General features: G+C 36.6%; 1 protein-coding gene across 1 annotated transcript in view; it reads right to left on the bottom strand.

Moving 5' to 3' along the window:
- The window catches only part of LOC140152403 (ral GTPase-activating protein subunit alpha-1-like), a 210080-nt gene that overhangs the window by 21668 nt on the left and 170838 nt on the right, over positions 1-17574 (bottom strand). The window contains exons 22-27 of the mRNA XM_072174709.1: positions 8100-8411; positions 6517-6803; positions 4545-4700; positions 2896-3027; positions 2277-2402; positions 477-644 (exon numbers count right to left, since the gene is read on the bottom strand). Of these exons, the coding sequence (XP_072030810.1) occupies positions 477-644; positions 2277-2402; positions 2896-3027; positions 4545-4700; positions 6517-6803; positions 8100-8411 (1181 nt within the window). The remainder of the gene's footprint in view (positions 1-476; positions 645-2276; positions 2403-2895; positions 3028-4544; positions 4701-6516; positions 6804-8099; positions 8412-17574) is intronic.

Raw genomic sequence — 17574 nt, 5'->3', positions numbered from 1 at the left:
ATGTTTTTCATGAAGAACATACGCCAATCAAATTAAGAAAAATACGGGTTAACCCACCACTAATTGCAACAGAATCCATTTAATCACCATTCATTTCAGAAAAGCATATTTACTAACACATCAAAAGTCTTGGATTTTGGGGGACTTTTGGAATGTTTTTGTGTTAGCTTTTGGGAGATGGATGCATGCGAAATGGATTCTGCTGCAATTATAGTTTGATCAGTTCTTAATAGGCGGGAAATGTTAGGCTTTAACCACAAGCCTCACAATTTGGCTCTTTCTTGCCCCATTTGTTACCACTCCCGTACCTACCTTAAGGCTTGCTAAGAGGACAGTGATGGCTTCCTTCATTCGCTGATGATAAGTGACATGAACCAGTTCCTCATAGAGGAAAATACCCAGGCTGCATAGTGCTATACAACGAGCCTCACAATTTGGCTCTTTCTTGCCCCATTTGTTACCACTCCCGTACCTACCTTAAGGCTTGCTAAGAGGACAGTGATGGCCTCCTTCATTCGCTGATGATAAGTGACATGAACCAGTTCCTCATAGAGGAAAATACCCAGGCTGCATAGTGCTATACAACGAGCCTCACAATTTGGCTCTTTCTTGCCCCATTTCAACAACACACTTGCAAGATGATCCTGAAATAACACAAAAATTACAGGTTTAGATTTAATTAAGGGATGGGGTATGAACGCTTGGACAGTATTTATTGTGGGACATTAGAGCACATCAGACATATCAATTGCATTCTGAATACGAAGAATGTCCTTCTGATATCAAATAATTTTGATTTTTCAAAATTAGCAATGTAATACACATTTTATGGCAAATGATTAAAATTGATATTTTTGATATTTAACAGTACTCGAAGTAAACTTTATAAATCTGATGATTTATACTTAAAGTGTATGTAGGTGGGATGAAAAGCTGACGATCAATTAAAATTGTTTTTCCCAAAACACCAAAAAAATTAGGTCTTTTTGGGAAAAAATCCATATCTTCAATATGAAAGGTCAAAATTTTCAATTGATCGTCGGCTTTTCCTCCCAGCTACATACACTTTAAGAATATATCATTAGATTTATAAAATATACTTTGAGGACTGTTATATATGTGAAAAATATCAAATTTTAATAATTTGTCATAAAATTTGTATTATCGTGAATATCAAAAAATGAAAATTATTTGATATCAGAAAAACATTCTTCGTATTCAGAATGCAATTCGATATGTCTGATGTGCTCTCATATCCCACAAAAAATACTGTCAAAATGCTCATTCCAGATCCCTTAACGAATTCCACAAAGTTATATTTGAAAAAAAAATGGTATAATTAATTTTCTGGCTTGAAAAATTTGGCAATCAATATCTATGTTGAAATGTTTTCATAACATTTCACTTGACACTAAAAGTTGGGAATGTCATTTCGGACAAATATACGGTGATTGAGAGTGACTGCAATCTATTGATCATTTGTTTAAATAATGGTCCATGAAATGTGTGCTATATTATCTCCTTCAAAAGGTTTGTACATTTTTTTTCAAGCATCTATATCCAGTGGCGGCGCCAGTAATTTTTTTTTTTTCGGGGAGCATGGGGGGGGCAAAGTGAATTTCAGGGGGCAAAATTGGCAAATATTACGTAATTTTTTGGGTTTTGCCTGAAAAGTGGGGTGGGCAAGAAAAAATTTGGGGGCAAGAGGAGCATCTTGCCCCCCAGTAGCGCCGCCACTGTCTATATCTCAGATTATTTGCAACATGTTCAAATCATTTTGCATATCAATGGACAGCTAATTTATCCCCCTTTACAATGACGCCACATTTGAAACAATCACCTTTTTCACTGCTGAGTAAACGTCTTGTAAATGTAGTGGGTTCTCAAACAGAATGTGCTTACTTTACCATTATTCTTCATGATCTGTGACCTAATGCAATCCTCCAAGATGACAACGAGAAGTTTTATTTTGGCTGATTACGAAATGCAATGTAGTATCAATGGTATGGATATTGGGTAAACACAAATTTGTCTACTCCGTAAGCACATTTTGCAAATGGTGACAGTTTCAAATTTGCTATAACATTTGAAACACTTCCTCCCAGATAGTACTTGATCTCTTCACCTTTGATCTGTTTACGTACCTTGACATCTTTACAGGTCATCATACTCAAGTCGTTAGCAGACGGTTGAAGCACAGACATATTACAAAACATATTGGGATAGTATTTGTACTCTTCACCTTTGACCCCTTCACCTTTGACCTGTTTACTTACCTTGACATCTTTACAGGTCATCAAACTCAAGTCGTTAGCAGACGGTTGAAGCACAGACATATTACAAAACATATTGGGAAAGCACACAAGTGAACCAAGCAACGATAAAGCTTCTATCCTTGGAGCCTGGGAAAAATAAATTCACAAATAAAATAGGTATTAAGTGGCTGCAATCAATGGTTTTATCATAAATGCAAGAGTTAAAGGAGCCTGACAATGTTATGACACACTTACTCTTCTGGTGACATTTTAATAGGCATCATAAAGTGGTGGTAACTCCAATATTCTGATGACAATTTAGTTCAGGTCAGGTAATTAATACGGAAATAACATCCTCCACCATATGAGGGAGAAATTTGGCACCCATCACATAAACTCTTTTTCAATAAACCTTACGTAGCTTGAAATCGTTCATAACTTACGACGAGTCATACGTTGCATTTCACTAAACTTAATGATGAATGGTACACTTCGTAAGTAATAGGGATTTACTACAGGGACCCTTCGTAAAGTTATTGGGTTTTCGTAACTTTACGAAGTTACTTGAGTTACGAAGGGTTAAAAGTTTGTGAAAAGGACCCCAGTTTATATTTTTTTACTCTATCTGTTGTTGACTTACCTCATGTTTGTTAGGACTAGAGGCTATCATATTGGCTGCATGGATGAAGTCTAATATTAACATGGTAGATCCAGGCAGATCACAGGCAAAGAATTCAGGGGCACTGTATTGAATGATGGTGTTTATTATTTCCTGTACGGGTAAGAAAAACAACACAATATTAAGTCACTCTAATGTGGTAACATTTTCATCAATATCACTTTCACGTAAACATGCTCATATCGAGGGTTGAGAGCCAGAAGGCTTTAACTCACAATGGATTCCTTTTTGAGTCAAGGCTTTTTGGATCTCAACCCTCGATATATTGTATTCAAATTAAATTTGAGTAAAGAACAAGACTTTGGTTACCTACTCCTCACTTTAAGCCTACAATCCTAACCCTACCATTAATCACAAAATTAATCCAAATATTAAAGCAAATACAATTCTTTGACAATGCTAAGAGTCACAGTAAGAATACCAACTGGGTGAATAATGTGAATTTTAATTGTAGGCGTACAATTGGGCTACTTGCCGATCACTTGCCGCTACTCAAAAAAGCATGCCGCTACTTGCCTAAAATTGGGCTACTTTTGACAGTGTCAGGCCGCGGTAGTAATTTGATGTATTTTCCTTTCAATTTAGCCGATTTATAAAGGTTTTGAGTCTCTAAAGCTCCAAATTGCAATTACAATGGGTTTTGTGACCATTTATTGATCGGTTAGTAACTTCCTAGTGAGTACCGGATGTTTAAAAGTCAAGTGCTTTTCCGCCCAATTAGGTGATTTGCTTTCTAAATTTGGGTAAATCCGCCCAAATATCCGGTATTGGGCGCTTTTTTGGAAGCTTAAAAAATTGGGCTACTTGAGAATCTTTTACCATGGCCTGGCGAGTCAACCTTGATGCTGAAAAGTTTTGGCAACACTGTGGTAGAGTAGTAGGAACACTGATTCATTTCAAATACTTATTGTAGGTGTGAAGGGATGGGGTATGAACGTTTGGACAGTATTTATTGTGGGACATGAGAGCACATCAGACATATCGAATTGCATTCTGAATACGAAGAATGAGTTTCTGATATCAAATAATTTCCATGTTTTGAAATTCACGATATAATACACATTTTATGGCAAATGATTAAAATTTGATATTTTGGATATTTAACAGTACTTGAAGTAAAGTTTATAAATCTGATGATTTATACTTAAAGTGTATGTAGGTGGGATAAAAAGCCGACTATCAATTGAAAATTTTGACCTTTCATATTGAAGATATGGATTTTTTCCCCAAAACACCAAAAAAATTAGGTCTTTTTAGGAAAAAATCCATATCTTCAATATGAAAGATCAAATTTTTCAATTGACCGTCGGCTTTTCCTCCCAGCTACATACACTTTAAGAATATATCATTAGATTTATAAAATTTACTTAGAGGACTGTTATATATCAAAAATATCAAATTTTAATAATTTGTCATAAAATTTGTATTATATCGTGAATTTCAAAAACATTCTTCATATTCAGAATGCAATTCGATATGTCTGATATGCTCTAATGTCCCACAAAAAATACTGTCCAAACGTTCATACCCCATCCCTTAAGTTATATCCAGAACATGTGACAATTACTCATATTGAAAGGTACAACATAGCAAAACAATACCAGACCTACCTGATCAGTTCCTACTAGTCCAAAATGCAGAACTCTATAAAAGTGAATGAGATGTTCTTTGGGTAACGGATGGTCCTGTTTCCTGACAGTCATAGAACACAATAGTTTGTATGCTGATAAACGCCCTGATTGGTATGCGTTGGACATGTCAGTAGCCTGTGTGGTGAGAGGGACAAGTTGATATGATCAGCAAATTGTTGAATTGTACATTAAAGTTCAATGTTAAAACTTATATTTCAGAAAATATGGCTATATGTTAGATATATACAACTTACCAGTCAAAGAATACAGAACTAACATGTGTACATGTATAAGCTTTTCTGAAATACAGATCTGTCAATGCTTAATAAACAAACACATTCTTATACACGCTGTATCAAAATGATTGGTACACATCAAATTCCATATTATTTTGACAAGACTGCCACATCACAATACAACAATCAAACTAATTGGGAGATTAATGTTATAAAAAGCCATATAAACTGCAAATGTGGAAATTTTTGTGCAAATAATTTTGTGTATTTTGCCAGTTTGTATTTTGAATATTTCACTTCTTTTTAAAGCGTCCCCACTTTGACTTTTACACAGAAGGAATATATTCACGCCTTGTTATAATCATGCATTGTAATATTCACGCATTATTATTTTCGCAGTAGCTGCTTCAAAAGCGAAAATAAATATAGCATAAAAAAAACCACTTTTATAGTATCTAGCAATTGTAAATAAGTAAACAAATACAGAACCACTCTATATCTATTTGCTTCCAGTCCATCAGGTCATACTGAATGTTACCTTGCATATAATAACTGATGATGAGCTGATACAACTGACACTCCACAACAGTACTACAGGGTCATATCATCTTGCACTAACACACTGCCATATTATTTCTGGTACCACACATAATATTTGCCCATACACCACACTGTTTTGCACTTTGTTGCTGCTGTAGCCCTCCCGGCTAACTTGAGTGGGGGTTCTTAGTTTACACTAAGCAAATATCACAATTTGATTTGCCCAAACCATATTGATACACCACCTTGGTCTGGGGCGGACATTTTAAAAATGAATTTAGAAGAGCAGCAACGACATCCCTTGCATTACATTCCAGATGTTAAATCTACATCATATGCAAAATTTGAGGAAATTCGCACAAGTCCATTTTATTTTAGGGTTATTTGTCTATAACCGGTCTTTACATGTAGCCCTATGGAGAGAGTGCCCGTTGAGGGCGCTATAACCCCTATTTTTGGAACAAATTGTGATTTTTAAAAAAACGGACTCGTGCAAATTTTCTAAAATTTTCAGAGTATGTAGTATGAACATGTAGAGATATAATCAAGTATTTACCCTACCTGCTCTTCTCCGAAAAAATAAAAAGTCCTATACCTCAATGATAATGAAACCTAGGTGACACATGGACCTACAGTTTGTCCACTCTGAAGTACAAAGTGACAACGCGCGCGTATACAGCGTGTTAACAGTGCGTAGTGCTGCATCTCTGCTGCAGGTATGCGTGCCTTCAAAGTCGGCACAATGTGTGCGTCCGCGTCTGTACTTTGTACTTCAGAGTAGACAGACTGTATAAGGAGTCCGGCTATGAACTGCGTGTATTCGCTGCCATAGTGCATGTTAGTATAAATTGGTTACTGGTTCAAGCCTAGGCTCATACACAGGGATGTAAGTAACCCTGAAGAAAAAATACGGAAAATACGGAAAAAAGCGCGTAAATTTGGGCTAAAAAGCCCAAAGTGGGCTGAAAATAAAAGAAATTGCGTAAATCTTGACTACAAAATTACAGAATTCTGTAAAAATACAGAAAACTTACATCCCTGCATACACCTATTCTGAATTATGATATGCCATATGGTTTGTGTTGTGATTATTTCGATCAGTGGTTCATAACAAAAATAGTTGTTCTAGCAACAGTCATATTCTAATGTGCACTACGCCAGCGAATAAGACCTACCCTGAACAACCAAGGTGAGAGCATCCTGAGGGGTGGAATGTACTCTGGAGGAGGTGGTGTTGTCTGATTATCCAACGTAATCCCTAGATTATCTCTGATCTTAGCTAGCATCTGCCAGATGGTCCACAGACACTCCATAACTGCTGCATGAAGTCTGGATTTCTGGATCTCGTTGACGTCTCCAAGAGCACCGAGGATTCGTCTCCAGACAACGACAGCTACTTCGGGTAACCAGCCTGTTCTGGTTCCCCCAGAGATGACACTGGCATCTTCATTACTTATATTGCCTGAGAAAATGATTCAAGGAAGAACTTAGCATTAACGTATTGAAAATGCAAAATGCTTAAGTACTGGAGGCCAAAACAAAACTGATTAGTTATTGTATTATTATAAGGCCAAAAAAAACAACATGTTTGTTTCCTGTAGCAGGTCCAAAAAGTCAAATCTTGAAATCGTTTTTTTTTTTTTTTTTAATCCATGTCTTGAAATGCTGCAAATTGGAATGGGAAATCATATTTCTTCATATTCAAGAATATTTATGACCCTCTTTCAATCTACAGTAGTTTTTCACTATGCTCGTTTGTTGTGTAATGTGTAAATGTTAACTCCAGTAGTGTTTTATAATATTTTTGTGTGATTTTTCCGGGTTTTTTTTCTGTTTTTTCTTTGAAGTGAAAAAAAAAAATCAAATGGGCACAAAAGCCGTAAAAAACAAAATGCGCGCGCTACAGGAAACAAACTTGTTTTTTTTTTTTTCCTAACGCCTCCAGTTTCATTGGGATAACATAGTTATATAACATGTTGTTTCAAATCCCACTGCAACACCTTATTTCTCAGTAACTTTAGAATAGTGATGACTAACACCAACCATTACCCCTAGCCTCTTAATCTAATCTTAATTCTACCACTAACCCCAACTCTAAAACCTAAACCTAATCTGTTGGGGTGGCAACATTTACTCGGTGACTAATAGTTGTACAACCCTACTTACATAATAAGGCCTATCCAACTACATGTAACATATCACTTCAAAAGGATAGTCAGGCACAGAATGCAGTATTTTATTGTTGTGCATGTATACAAACTACTCAAAATACCATATTAAGAAGCGTGTTGCCTCATAGTAGAGGAAGAGAACTAATGTTTGGTGACCAAATCTTTGGAACAAAGGTTTGAAAGTGTTTTTGGCATGCCTAAAAGGAACTAAACAAATTTAACTTGGGCTGCCCTCTTCAAAATGTCAGGCATTTTTGGTAGGGGTCAATTAAGGTCAAAATTACAAATTATCCCAATTCTTTTAAAAAGTATACCAAATTCTGACCATAACGCCATATCCACGGGTCGCAGATAGGGCAAACTATAGCTTTTTGGATTCCTTATGACACGTTGAAGAGAGCAAACCAAGTTATATTTGTTCAGTATCCTTCAGGCATGCCAAAAACACTTGTAAACCTTTGTTCCAAAGATTTGGTCATTACATTAGTTTTCTTCCTCTACTATGAGGCAACATGGGCTAATGCCCTTCTTATGAAAATCACCAATCAAGCTTTAAGTACTGTTTTACAGATCCTTACAGAACTTACCCATAGATTCATTAAGAGTTGTTTCAATCCTATCTTCTATCCTGATATTCTCTTCACTCGGTGACTTTATATTTGCCATTGTCCCCGGATCAAACACACCTGGTGAGGGTGGATTGGATTGGGTGTGTTCATGACTATGTAAATGATCCTGATTAAGCAGGTCTGTTAGGCTGGTAGGTGTAAGTCGACTGCTGTCTTGGGTAGGTGGTAGACGGTTGACATCGGGCGTGGTGACCTCTGAACTGTCTATACTGATTGAGTCTTGACCCATGATGTCCGCTAAGCGAAGTTCTCGACTTTTGGTTTCATCAGCTTCAAATAATCATAGAAAATGAGAAATTACATTGAGGATGGAATTTTGTAAATAACTTGATTTCCCAACCATTTTGTGTTAGTTTGTTATAATAATAACTTCCTCACACTCAATGATAAAAAAACCAAAGGGATGATTTTAGGCACTGCCCAAAAACTTGCTCGTAAAGACATGGAGCTTGAGGTTTACATCAATGAGTCTATGATCGAGAATGTTGAAAAGTTCAAATACTTAGGTGTTTGGCTGGACCCGTCCCTCACTTGGTCTTCTCACATTGAGAAGATTTCAAGCTCTGTTTCTAAACGTAATTGTTTGTTAAGAAGGCTGAGAAACATCTTGCCTAAGGAAACTCTCATTCTTTTGTATAAAACTCTCATCATACCGCAACTTGATTATTGCGATACTGTGTGGGGCAACCCCGGGGGCACACTCAACTTAAATTTTTGTAGGGGTGTGCGGTGCGGAGCGCTAAACTTTGGGAACTAAGAACTGATTTTCGGGCAAAATAGGGGCTTGAAGAACTGAAATTAGGGCCAAATTATAGGCTGTTGAGCTAAAAATTTCTAAATTATTTCCAAATTTGAGCTTAAAGAGCTACAATTGTCAGAGTTTGAGGCTCAAAGAACTGGAGCAGATCCAAATGTGGGGCTTAACCCTAACCCAACTAGGACTCACTAAAGCTCACTATTAAAACCACTCTGCGTGCATGCATTCCACGGGACTTGATGACGCAATCAGACGAAGTCATATATACCCAGGGAATCGTTTGCCGAGCCAACGTCACCTGTGTAGCTACATGCTGGGGATCCTCTGCGTGGCATGCGAGGGGTCCGAGGTTCGAATCCCGGGGGTGCCAAGTGACTTTTCTCTTCATCTTCTCTCCTTTTTCGTTTCTTCTTTCCCTTCCGATAGCAAAAAAAACCATGGGTAGGGTTAGGGTTAAGGAACTGCCGGAGAGCCTGAAAAAGGGACCCTTGACCGCCGCACATACCCGTACCACCTTTACATGTGAGTGCCCCCCCCCCTGACATCCCTCAGTAGACTTGATAAACTTCAAAATGCAGCATTGCAGCTGGTAAAATCATTCTGGGGCTCCCACGCAGATATCCCACCGAAGTACTTCTCAACAACCAGAAATGGGATAAACTGGCTACGCCCACTTTTTACATATCATTAGATTCATAAAGTTTACTTTGAGGACTATTAAATATCAAAAATATATTTTATATCATCAGGACAATCCTCGTATTCAGAACTCAATTTGATGTGTCTGATGTGCTCTCATGTCCCACGGAAAATACTGTGCAAACATTGCTATCTGATCCCTTAAAAGGGTCCATCATTTGTTATCACCACTGTTAACTTGTTTTTGAACTTCAATACTTTCTTTTGGCCAAAAAGAAATTGAAATTAAAAAAAAAAATTACATTTACACATTTAGCTAATTTTCTATGTGTAACAGAACGGTAAACTGTATATCCGTCAATATACGTTTTTTCATGGGAATGAACTTTGCTGCTTGGATGATGTCACAATGAGATTAGCATTTATTCCGTATTGAAAAGTGTGTACTGACGGATATGCAGTCGACCGGCCTCGTAAACTGCTCCCGAACATTTAAATGTTTAATATAGACTCCTTAACTGCATAGGTTAATTCAGGGATATGAGCTGTGCGTACATTTTAATTTACTATTTGGTGGTAATATGGTGTTACACAACAAACAAAAACACTGTATTTCCCATAATATATTCAGTTCTATTGCCCAGCATGTGTCTCTTTCATGTCTTTAAACATTGGAAAACCGTGACCAATAGTTGTTGGAAATAAATGGCGGCCATTTTGAAAATTAAAATTAAAAAGACCCCTCCTCTTTTTTTTTAGAAAACCTGGATGAAAACATGCATTTTTTTTACTAGGCATAGGTAGAAATAATTCAACATTTTCAGGGCCAGTTTCCCCTATTGCACAGTGCAGTGCACCATAGACCCCCCATAGACCCTGTTCCAGGGTTCTGTGAGTGCACAGTGCATTGTTTCCCCCCCAGCAAAATCACCAATACTGTAATCAATATTTGTGACGTGCCATGTCAAAAACAGACACTTTTGGGCAGGTTATCAATTTTGGGATTTTTACATATCTTAAATATACATGTAGAGATATTTTGCTCCACAACGCCGTTTTCCCCAATGAAATTGGACATTCCTAAGCAAAAATATTTTAAACTTAAAAGTTTGTAAGTTATGGTGTTTAGGATATTGAGATATCAGCCTTTTAAAATATTACTGACAATGTTGAGAGTAGGAATTACCTTGAAAAATGTCTCAAAAAATACCAGATGCCATTATATTCTGATCTGAAAGCATTACAAATTTGCAACAAACCCAAATTGTTAAAAAATCATCTCCGGGCAGATTTTTGGCTATTTCTCCATTTACGATCCTGCCCAAAAGTGTCTGCTTTCAATATACTAAAAAGTACCATGTCACATCAGGGTTGCCAAAAGATTTCAGCCCGAATCGCGGATCAAATAATCGAAAAGTCGCCCAATTTTTCACTTTACCATTGGTTTCTATGGGGCAGGAAACTAGCGGAAGTCATGGGAGCCAATGTTGAAAAATCGCCCAATTTTTTTCTTAACCATAGGTTTCTATGGGACCGGAAATTGTCAAAAGTCGCGGGGAAAATCTTCAAAAGTCGCCCAATTGGGCTACCAAATCGCGGGTTTGGCAACCCTGTGTCACATTTGACCTTGCAGGTTGTGCATATATGTGCAAGCAAGCACACTATGGAAAACCGGGTATTTCACAGATCAATAGTCAATAATAATGGATACATTGTGCAGTTCAAATAGTTAACCAATACAGAGAACAAAGCACATAATAGCCATGCACTCAATAGCCACAAAAGATAGCAATCTTCCTTCCAGGAGTTAATCATCTAACGTCAGGATTGCCAAACTCGCAATTTGGTAGCTCAATTGGGCTTTAAAAAATTTTTCCACAGACCACAGACTTAACATACAAACCAAAGGTAAAAGAAGTCACATACAAACACATACTGATGCATACAAACCAAAGGTAAAAGAACAAAATTAGGCAATTTTTCGAACATTTGCACCCGCTAATTTCATGTCCCATATGTGACCAGCTCCAACAAAACCTGGAACGAACAAGTCACCAGACATGTTTTTGTTAGTGTCTGACCGATCAGGTCCTTATCTGAATCGGCCGATTGACCGATCAATTCCCTCTTTGATCTGCCGATTCGATCACCGATTACCAATTGTAAGTACTTATTAAAAAGAGGTTTAATTAATTAATCAATAAATAAATAACAGTTGAACTATAATAATCCCTATTCAATCCTGTGTACAATTTGTTCCTGGTTTTGTCAGAACGGGTCAGATAATGGTTTAAGAAAATAATTGGGTGACTTTTGTACAATTTGCCAGCAATTCAGGCTAAACGTTTTTGGCAACCCTGCATGTACATGCAAGCTTACATAAGTTTTCTAGAGCTGAAATTTAAGAAGCCAGATGTGTAGCAACCTCACTGGTATATATTGCAGACTATAATAGTTAACTCTAACTTAAACTGTAACTTTTTGAGAGTTAATAACTATTGGAGCTGTGTGCCCGAGCTGTGTGCCTGGACTGTGTGCTGTCATCTCAGGTGAGTTTCTACCTATGGGTTGTGTGCAACAGCAGGCCTTTTGCTACGTGTCTGAGAAATAATTACATAAAATAACGGTGCACTGGGAAATTTAATGAAGGGACATAATTTGTTCAACAGTGTGTCTCTACACACATAATTTATACACAAAAGAGTGTATCTTGGCTGATTTATTAACATTTGGTTCTGTTTTTCATACAGCGTTTCATTTCACAGTAGGCAATTCAGGGCTTGATTTATAACATGTGTTGCTCATCTTTGAGTCTCGAGTCCAATTTTCAAGACTCAAGTTTTGAGTCTCATATTTCGAGTTTCAAGTCTAATATATCGAGTTTTGAGTCTCATATTTCGAGTTTCAAGTCTAATATATCGAGTTTCGAGTTTCAAATTTCAAGTTTTGAGTGTCAAATTTTGAGTTTCGAGTTTATAATATCGAGTTTCGAGTCTCAAATTTTGTGAATATGTTTGTGATTGCTTGTTTTTTTTTAAATACTTTTTTTTTGTATTACTTGAAACTCGATATTATTAAATCGAAACTCAAAATATGAGTCTCGAAACTTGAAAGTAGAGACTCAAAACTCGATATTGTAAACTCAAAATTTGACACTCGATACTCGAAATTTGAGACTTGAAACTCGAAATCATTTTTCTGAATAGTTTAAACTTTGTTCCAAGCCTTAATCTCAATATTTATAATCATGACCTTTTAAAGCTGTACACTTTTAACAACTGGACAACATATACAACCTGGAAGATTGACCTCGTGACTTTTTAAGCCACTTAACTTTATAACATTAGCCCACATTGTCTGGTCTAGTTCTGGGATTAGGGGGTGCCTCGCATAGCCCTACTAGTATAGGGCCTTTTGACTGTGGTGATCCAAAACCATGCATGCATAAAACCTGGCTATGTTTAGAGAGCTGCTGCCAGTGACTGCTAATTCCCTTTTATCTCGGGGACAGCGGTTAGTGGGTTGTGAGCTGTCACTGGGTTTTTAGCAGTTCTCAGTATATAGCATGGTGTATATAATGTGTAATATAAAAAAAAAGGCCCTGCGGTAGGGCTAGCCTCGCAAGCCTAGTACTATAACTCGAAATCATTTTTCTGAATAGTTTAAACTTTGTTCCAAGCCTTAATCTCAATCTTTTTAATCATGACCTTTTAAAGCTGTACACTTTTAACAACTGGACAACATATACAACCTGGAAGATTGACCTCGTGACTTTTTAACTTTATAACATTATTAGCCCACATTGTCTGGTCTAGTTCTGGGATTAGAGGGTGCCTCGCAAGCCTAGTACTATTATAACCAGCGCCATAGCCAGGGGGTGCAATGCACCCATGCACCCCCTCAAATTTACACAAATATAAAAAAAAGTCCCAAAATTTAGGAGCATAGCGAGCCAAAAAATCTGATTTTTACAGCTTTTTTTGGTCAAAAAGGTCTAAATTTGGGGAAGAAAGACAAATTTTCAAAAAATTGCCCCCCCCTGGAAAAAAGTCCACTTTTTCAACAACAGCATCCCCCATAAAAATCCTGGCTATGGGCCAGACTATAACACACATGTACAGTACCAATATACAAAATATACTACTCTGAAACATATTCAACAACAGCATCCCCCATAAAAAAATCCCCGGAAAAATCCTGGCTATGGGCCAGACTATAACACACATGTACAGTACCAATATACAAAATATACTACTCTGAAAATCTGTGTATAATTTCAGACACCATGATTTGATCCAAGCGTCAAAGGGATTTGGACTCTGTATGCAAGTACTGCACAAGGAGATTGACAATGATTTGTTTGTTGAAAATCTGTAAACAAAAATGACATACCAATAAATTTTCTCCACTTTCATTTTGAAAATACTGTACAATGTTTCAAAATATCTGGAAAACTTAAGCGATGTAAATGCCCTCAAAACTGCATATTCGTTTAGTTGCATTGTAATCAAGTTGATCATAGACATGTCATCTTTTCATTCAAGACATTGAAGTTTCAGGGGTGTCTTTGAAGCCAGTTTTGAGATATGACTTGCTGGAGGATCTTCGTTCAATCTTCGTTGAATGAAGCAAATTACCTAATGTGTACAGGGTCATAGCCTACCTCAGGATTGATATTTACCTTTCAAACAAGTCATTAATTTTATCAAGTTTATAAGCAATATGCAAAGATAAACACCTTTATAACAACTTCTTAAGATCTATTTCAATAATCATGTTAAGTAGTCTTTTAATTGTCATAGGACTAGTATGTCTCGTGTAAAACACTGTTATCTACATGTTTATATTCATATCTTTTTCAGTATTGATTAAAAAAGGCACTAAATAAAACTTGTTCAGATTCTTCATACTTGTCTTTTTTTACCAATGCAGTTACTCAGAAATAAATCCCTGTTTCAAAAACAATTAAGAATAAGACCATGAGACATGGGCATTTATCTTTCACTTTCGTAGTCCCCTCTTGGGCACTACATGAAAACAACAAATCAAGAGTAAAGATATGTCTGAATTAATGTCCAAAAAGTTCCCCTATTTTACTTGCCACATTCATGAGTTATTTAGGGTTAAAATTATGTTTTTTGTTAATTTTCTCAAAATTTTACCCAAAAATGTCAAATATTAAAATGGCTGTAACTTAATGATTGTGAATGTCTGTTCAAATTCACATATGGAGTGGCAACTTGTTCTGGGTTTTGTTGGAGCTGGTCACATATTTGATCTTGCAGGTTGTGCATTTTGTGTTAGCACACAATGGGCCATGGGTATTTCATAGATCAATAGTCAATAATAATGGATACATTGTGCAGTTCAAATAGTTAACCAATACAGAGAACAAAGCACACAAATAGATGACTATCTTCCTTCTAGTATTAAATTATACAAATCCAGTCAGGATTGCCAAACTGGCCATTTGGTAGCCAAATTAGGCTTTGAAAAATGTTCCACAGACCAGACTTAACATACAAAACAAAGGTAAAAGAATACACATATAAACACACCGGACACATACAAACCAAAGGTCAAAGAACAAAATTAGACAATTTTTCAAACATTGGCACCCACAACCTTCGCTAATTTCATGTCCCATAAATGGTTAAGAAAATAAATGGGTGGCTTTTCTACAATTTGCCAGCAATTCAGGCTGAAAGTTTTTGGCAATCATGCATGTGCGTGCGTCCTTGCCCTTGCGAGCTTACATTAAGTTGAGACTAAGTTAAGCCAGATGTCTAGCAATCTCACTGGTATACATGGTATACATTGCAGACTATATTATAGTTAACATTGAAAACCTCAACTCTAACTTAAACTTTTTGAGAGTAAATTACTATTGGAGCTGTGTGCTGTTCATCTCAGGTGAGTTTCTACCTATGGGTTGCGTGCAACAGTAGGCTTTCTATGTGTCTGAGAAATAATTACGGTACATAAAATGAGTGTACACTGGTAAATTTAATGAAAGGACATAATTTGTTTAACTTTTGATATATGTGATGCGATCAAGCAAAATCAGTCGGAACTCGGAAATATTGATTTTGAGATATAGCCAAACAAAGCAAATATTTCCTTTTGTTTCCTATTGTTTTGACAACTCTTTAATTGCTCATATCTTGGGAACTGTTTGTTTAATTTCAATGGGGTTTTCTGCAAAATCCAGCTTTGTAAATACTTTTTACTATCATGTAAGAAACTGAAAATTTATTATTGCCGAGTTCCGACTGATTTGGCTTGATCGCATCACATATATCTACACACATAATGTACGGGATATACACAAAAGAGTGTATATCTTGGCGATTATTAACATTTGGTGCTGTTTTTCATACAGCGTTTCATTTCACGGCGGGCAATTCAGGGCTTGATTTATAACATGTGTTGCTCATCTTTTAGTCTCGAGTCCAATTTTCGAGACTCAAGTTTTGAGTCTCATATTTCGAGTTTCGAGTCTAATATATCGAGTTTCAAGTCTCAAATATCAAATTTTGAGTGTCAAATTTTCAATTTTGAGTTTCATGTATCGAGTGAATATGTTTTGTGATTGCTTGTTTTGTTTGTTTAAATACTTCTTTTTTGTATTACTTGAAACTCGATATTATTAACACAAAATTTGAGACTGAATAATCGAAACTCAAAATATGAGTCTCTCATTTTTTAGTTCTAACTTTGTTCCAAGCCTTAATCTCAACCTTTTTAATCATGACCTTTTAAAGCTGTACACTTTACAACTGGATAACATACAACCTGGACGATTGACCTCGTGATTTTTTAAGCCACTGAACTTTATAACATTAGCTCACATTGTCTGGTCTAGTTCTGGGATTAGAGGGAGCCTCGCAAGCCTAGTACTATTATAACCAGCGCCATAGCCAGGGGGTGCAATGCACCCATGCACCCCCTCAAATTTGCACAAATATACAAAAAGTCCGTAAATTTAAGAACTTGCGAGCGTAGCGAGCAAAAAATCAAATTTTTAAAGCTTTTTTTGTCAAAAAAACAAATTTTCACAAAATTGCTCCCCCTTGGAAAAAAATCCACTTTTTCAACATCAGCACCCCATAAAAATCCTGGCTCACGGGCCTGACTATAATACACATACAGTACCAATATACAAAATATACTAACTCTGAAACATCTCAATTTGTGTATAATTTCAGACACCATGATTCGACCCAAGCGTCAAAGGGATTTGGACTCTGTATGCAAGTACTGCACCAGACGATTTATTGACAACATTCCTCGTTACAAATCCCATCTCCGCAACCATGAGCTGAGTATTAAGCCTTATTGGTACAGCAATCCAAACCTGAAACCAAAGGCAGGATGTGTGAAGCCACAAATCAGAAGACTTTCTAAGAGAAGATCTCAAGATTGCCAACCATCAATGAGGATTCACGTCACAAGGAAACAAAGAAAGCATAAGAATGAAGATAAGTTTCTGTGTCAGTTTTGTGACAAGAAGTTCAAGTCCTTATCTGCTAAGTGCCAACATGAATTCACTCATTCAAAAGATGGTAGATTCAGATGTAGATATTGTATCAAGTCCTTCAGCAAACTGAGGGACAAGAAACAACATGAAATGACACACACAGGAGAGAGAAAATACCAATGCAGCTATTGCAACAAGGCTTTTCAATCACCAAGTCATAAGAAACGGCATGAAATGATTCATACAGGAGAGAAACCTCATCAATGCAGTCATTGTGACAAACCATTCAGCTCATTGGTTGAAAAGAAAATACATGAAATGATTCATACAGGAGAGAAATCTCATAAATGTAGCTATTGTAACAAATCATTCCGCCGATTGGGAGACAAGAAACAGCATGAGATGGTTCATACAGGAGAGAAATGCTATAAATGTAGTTATTGCAACAAATCTTTTCGCACATCGGGTAAAAAGAAAGAGACATGAACTGATTCATACAGGAGAGAAACCACATAAATGTAGTTATTGCAACAAATCATTCCGTCACTTGGGAAGTA

Source organism: Amphiura filiformis, chromosome 5, assembly GCF_039555335.1.
Source record: "Amphiura filiformis chromosome 5, Afil_fr2py, whole genome shotgun sequence".
Lineage (NCBI taxonomy): Eukaryota > Metazoa > Echinodermata > Ophiuroidea > Amphilepidida > Amphiuridae > Amphiura > Amphiura filiformis.
Note: the sequence above shows the minus strand (reverse complement) of the source record. Positions and strands in the feature narration are given on the sequence as shown.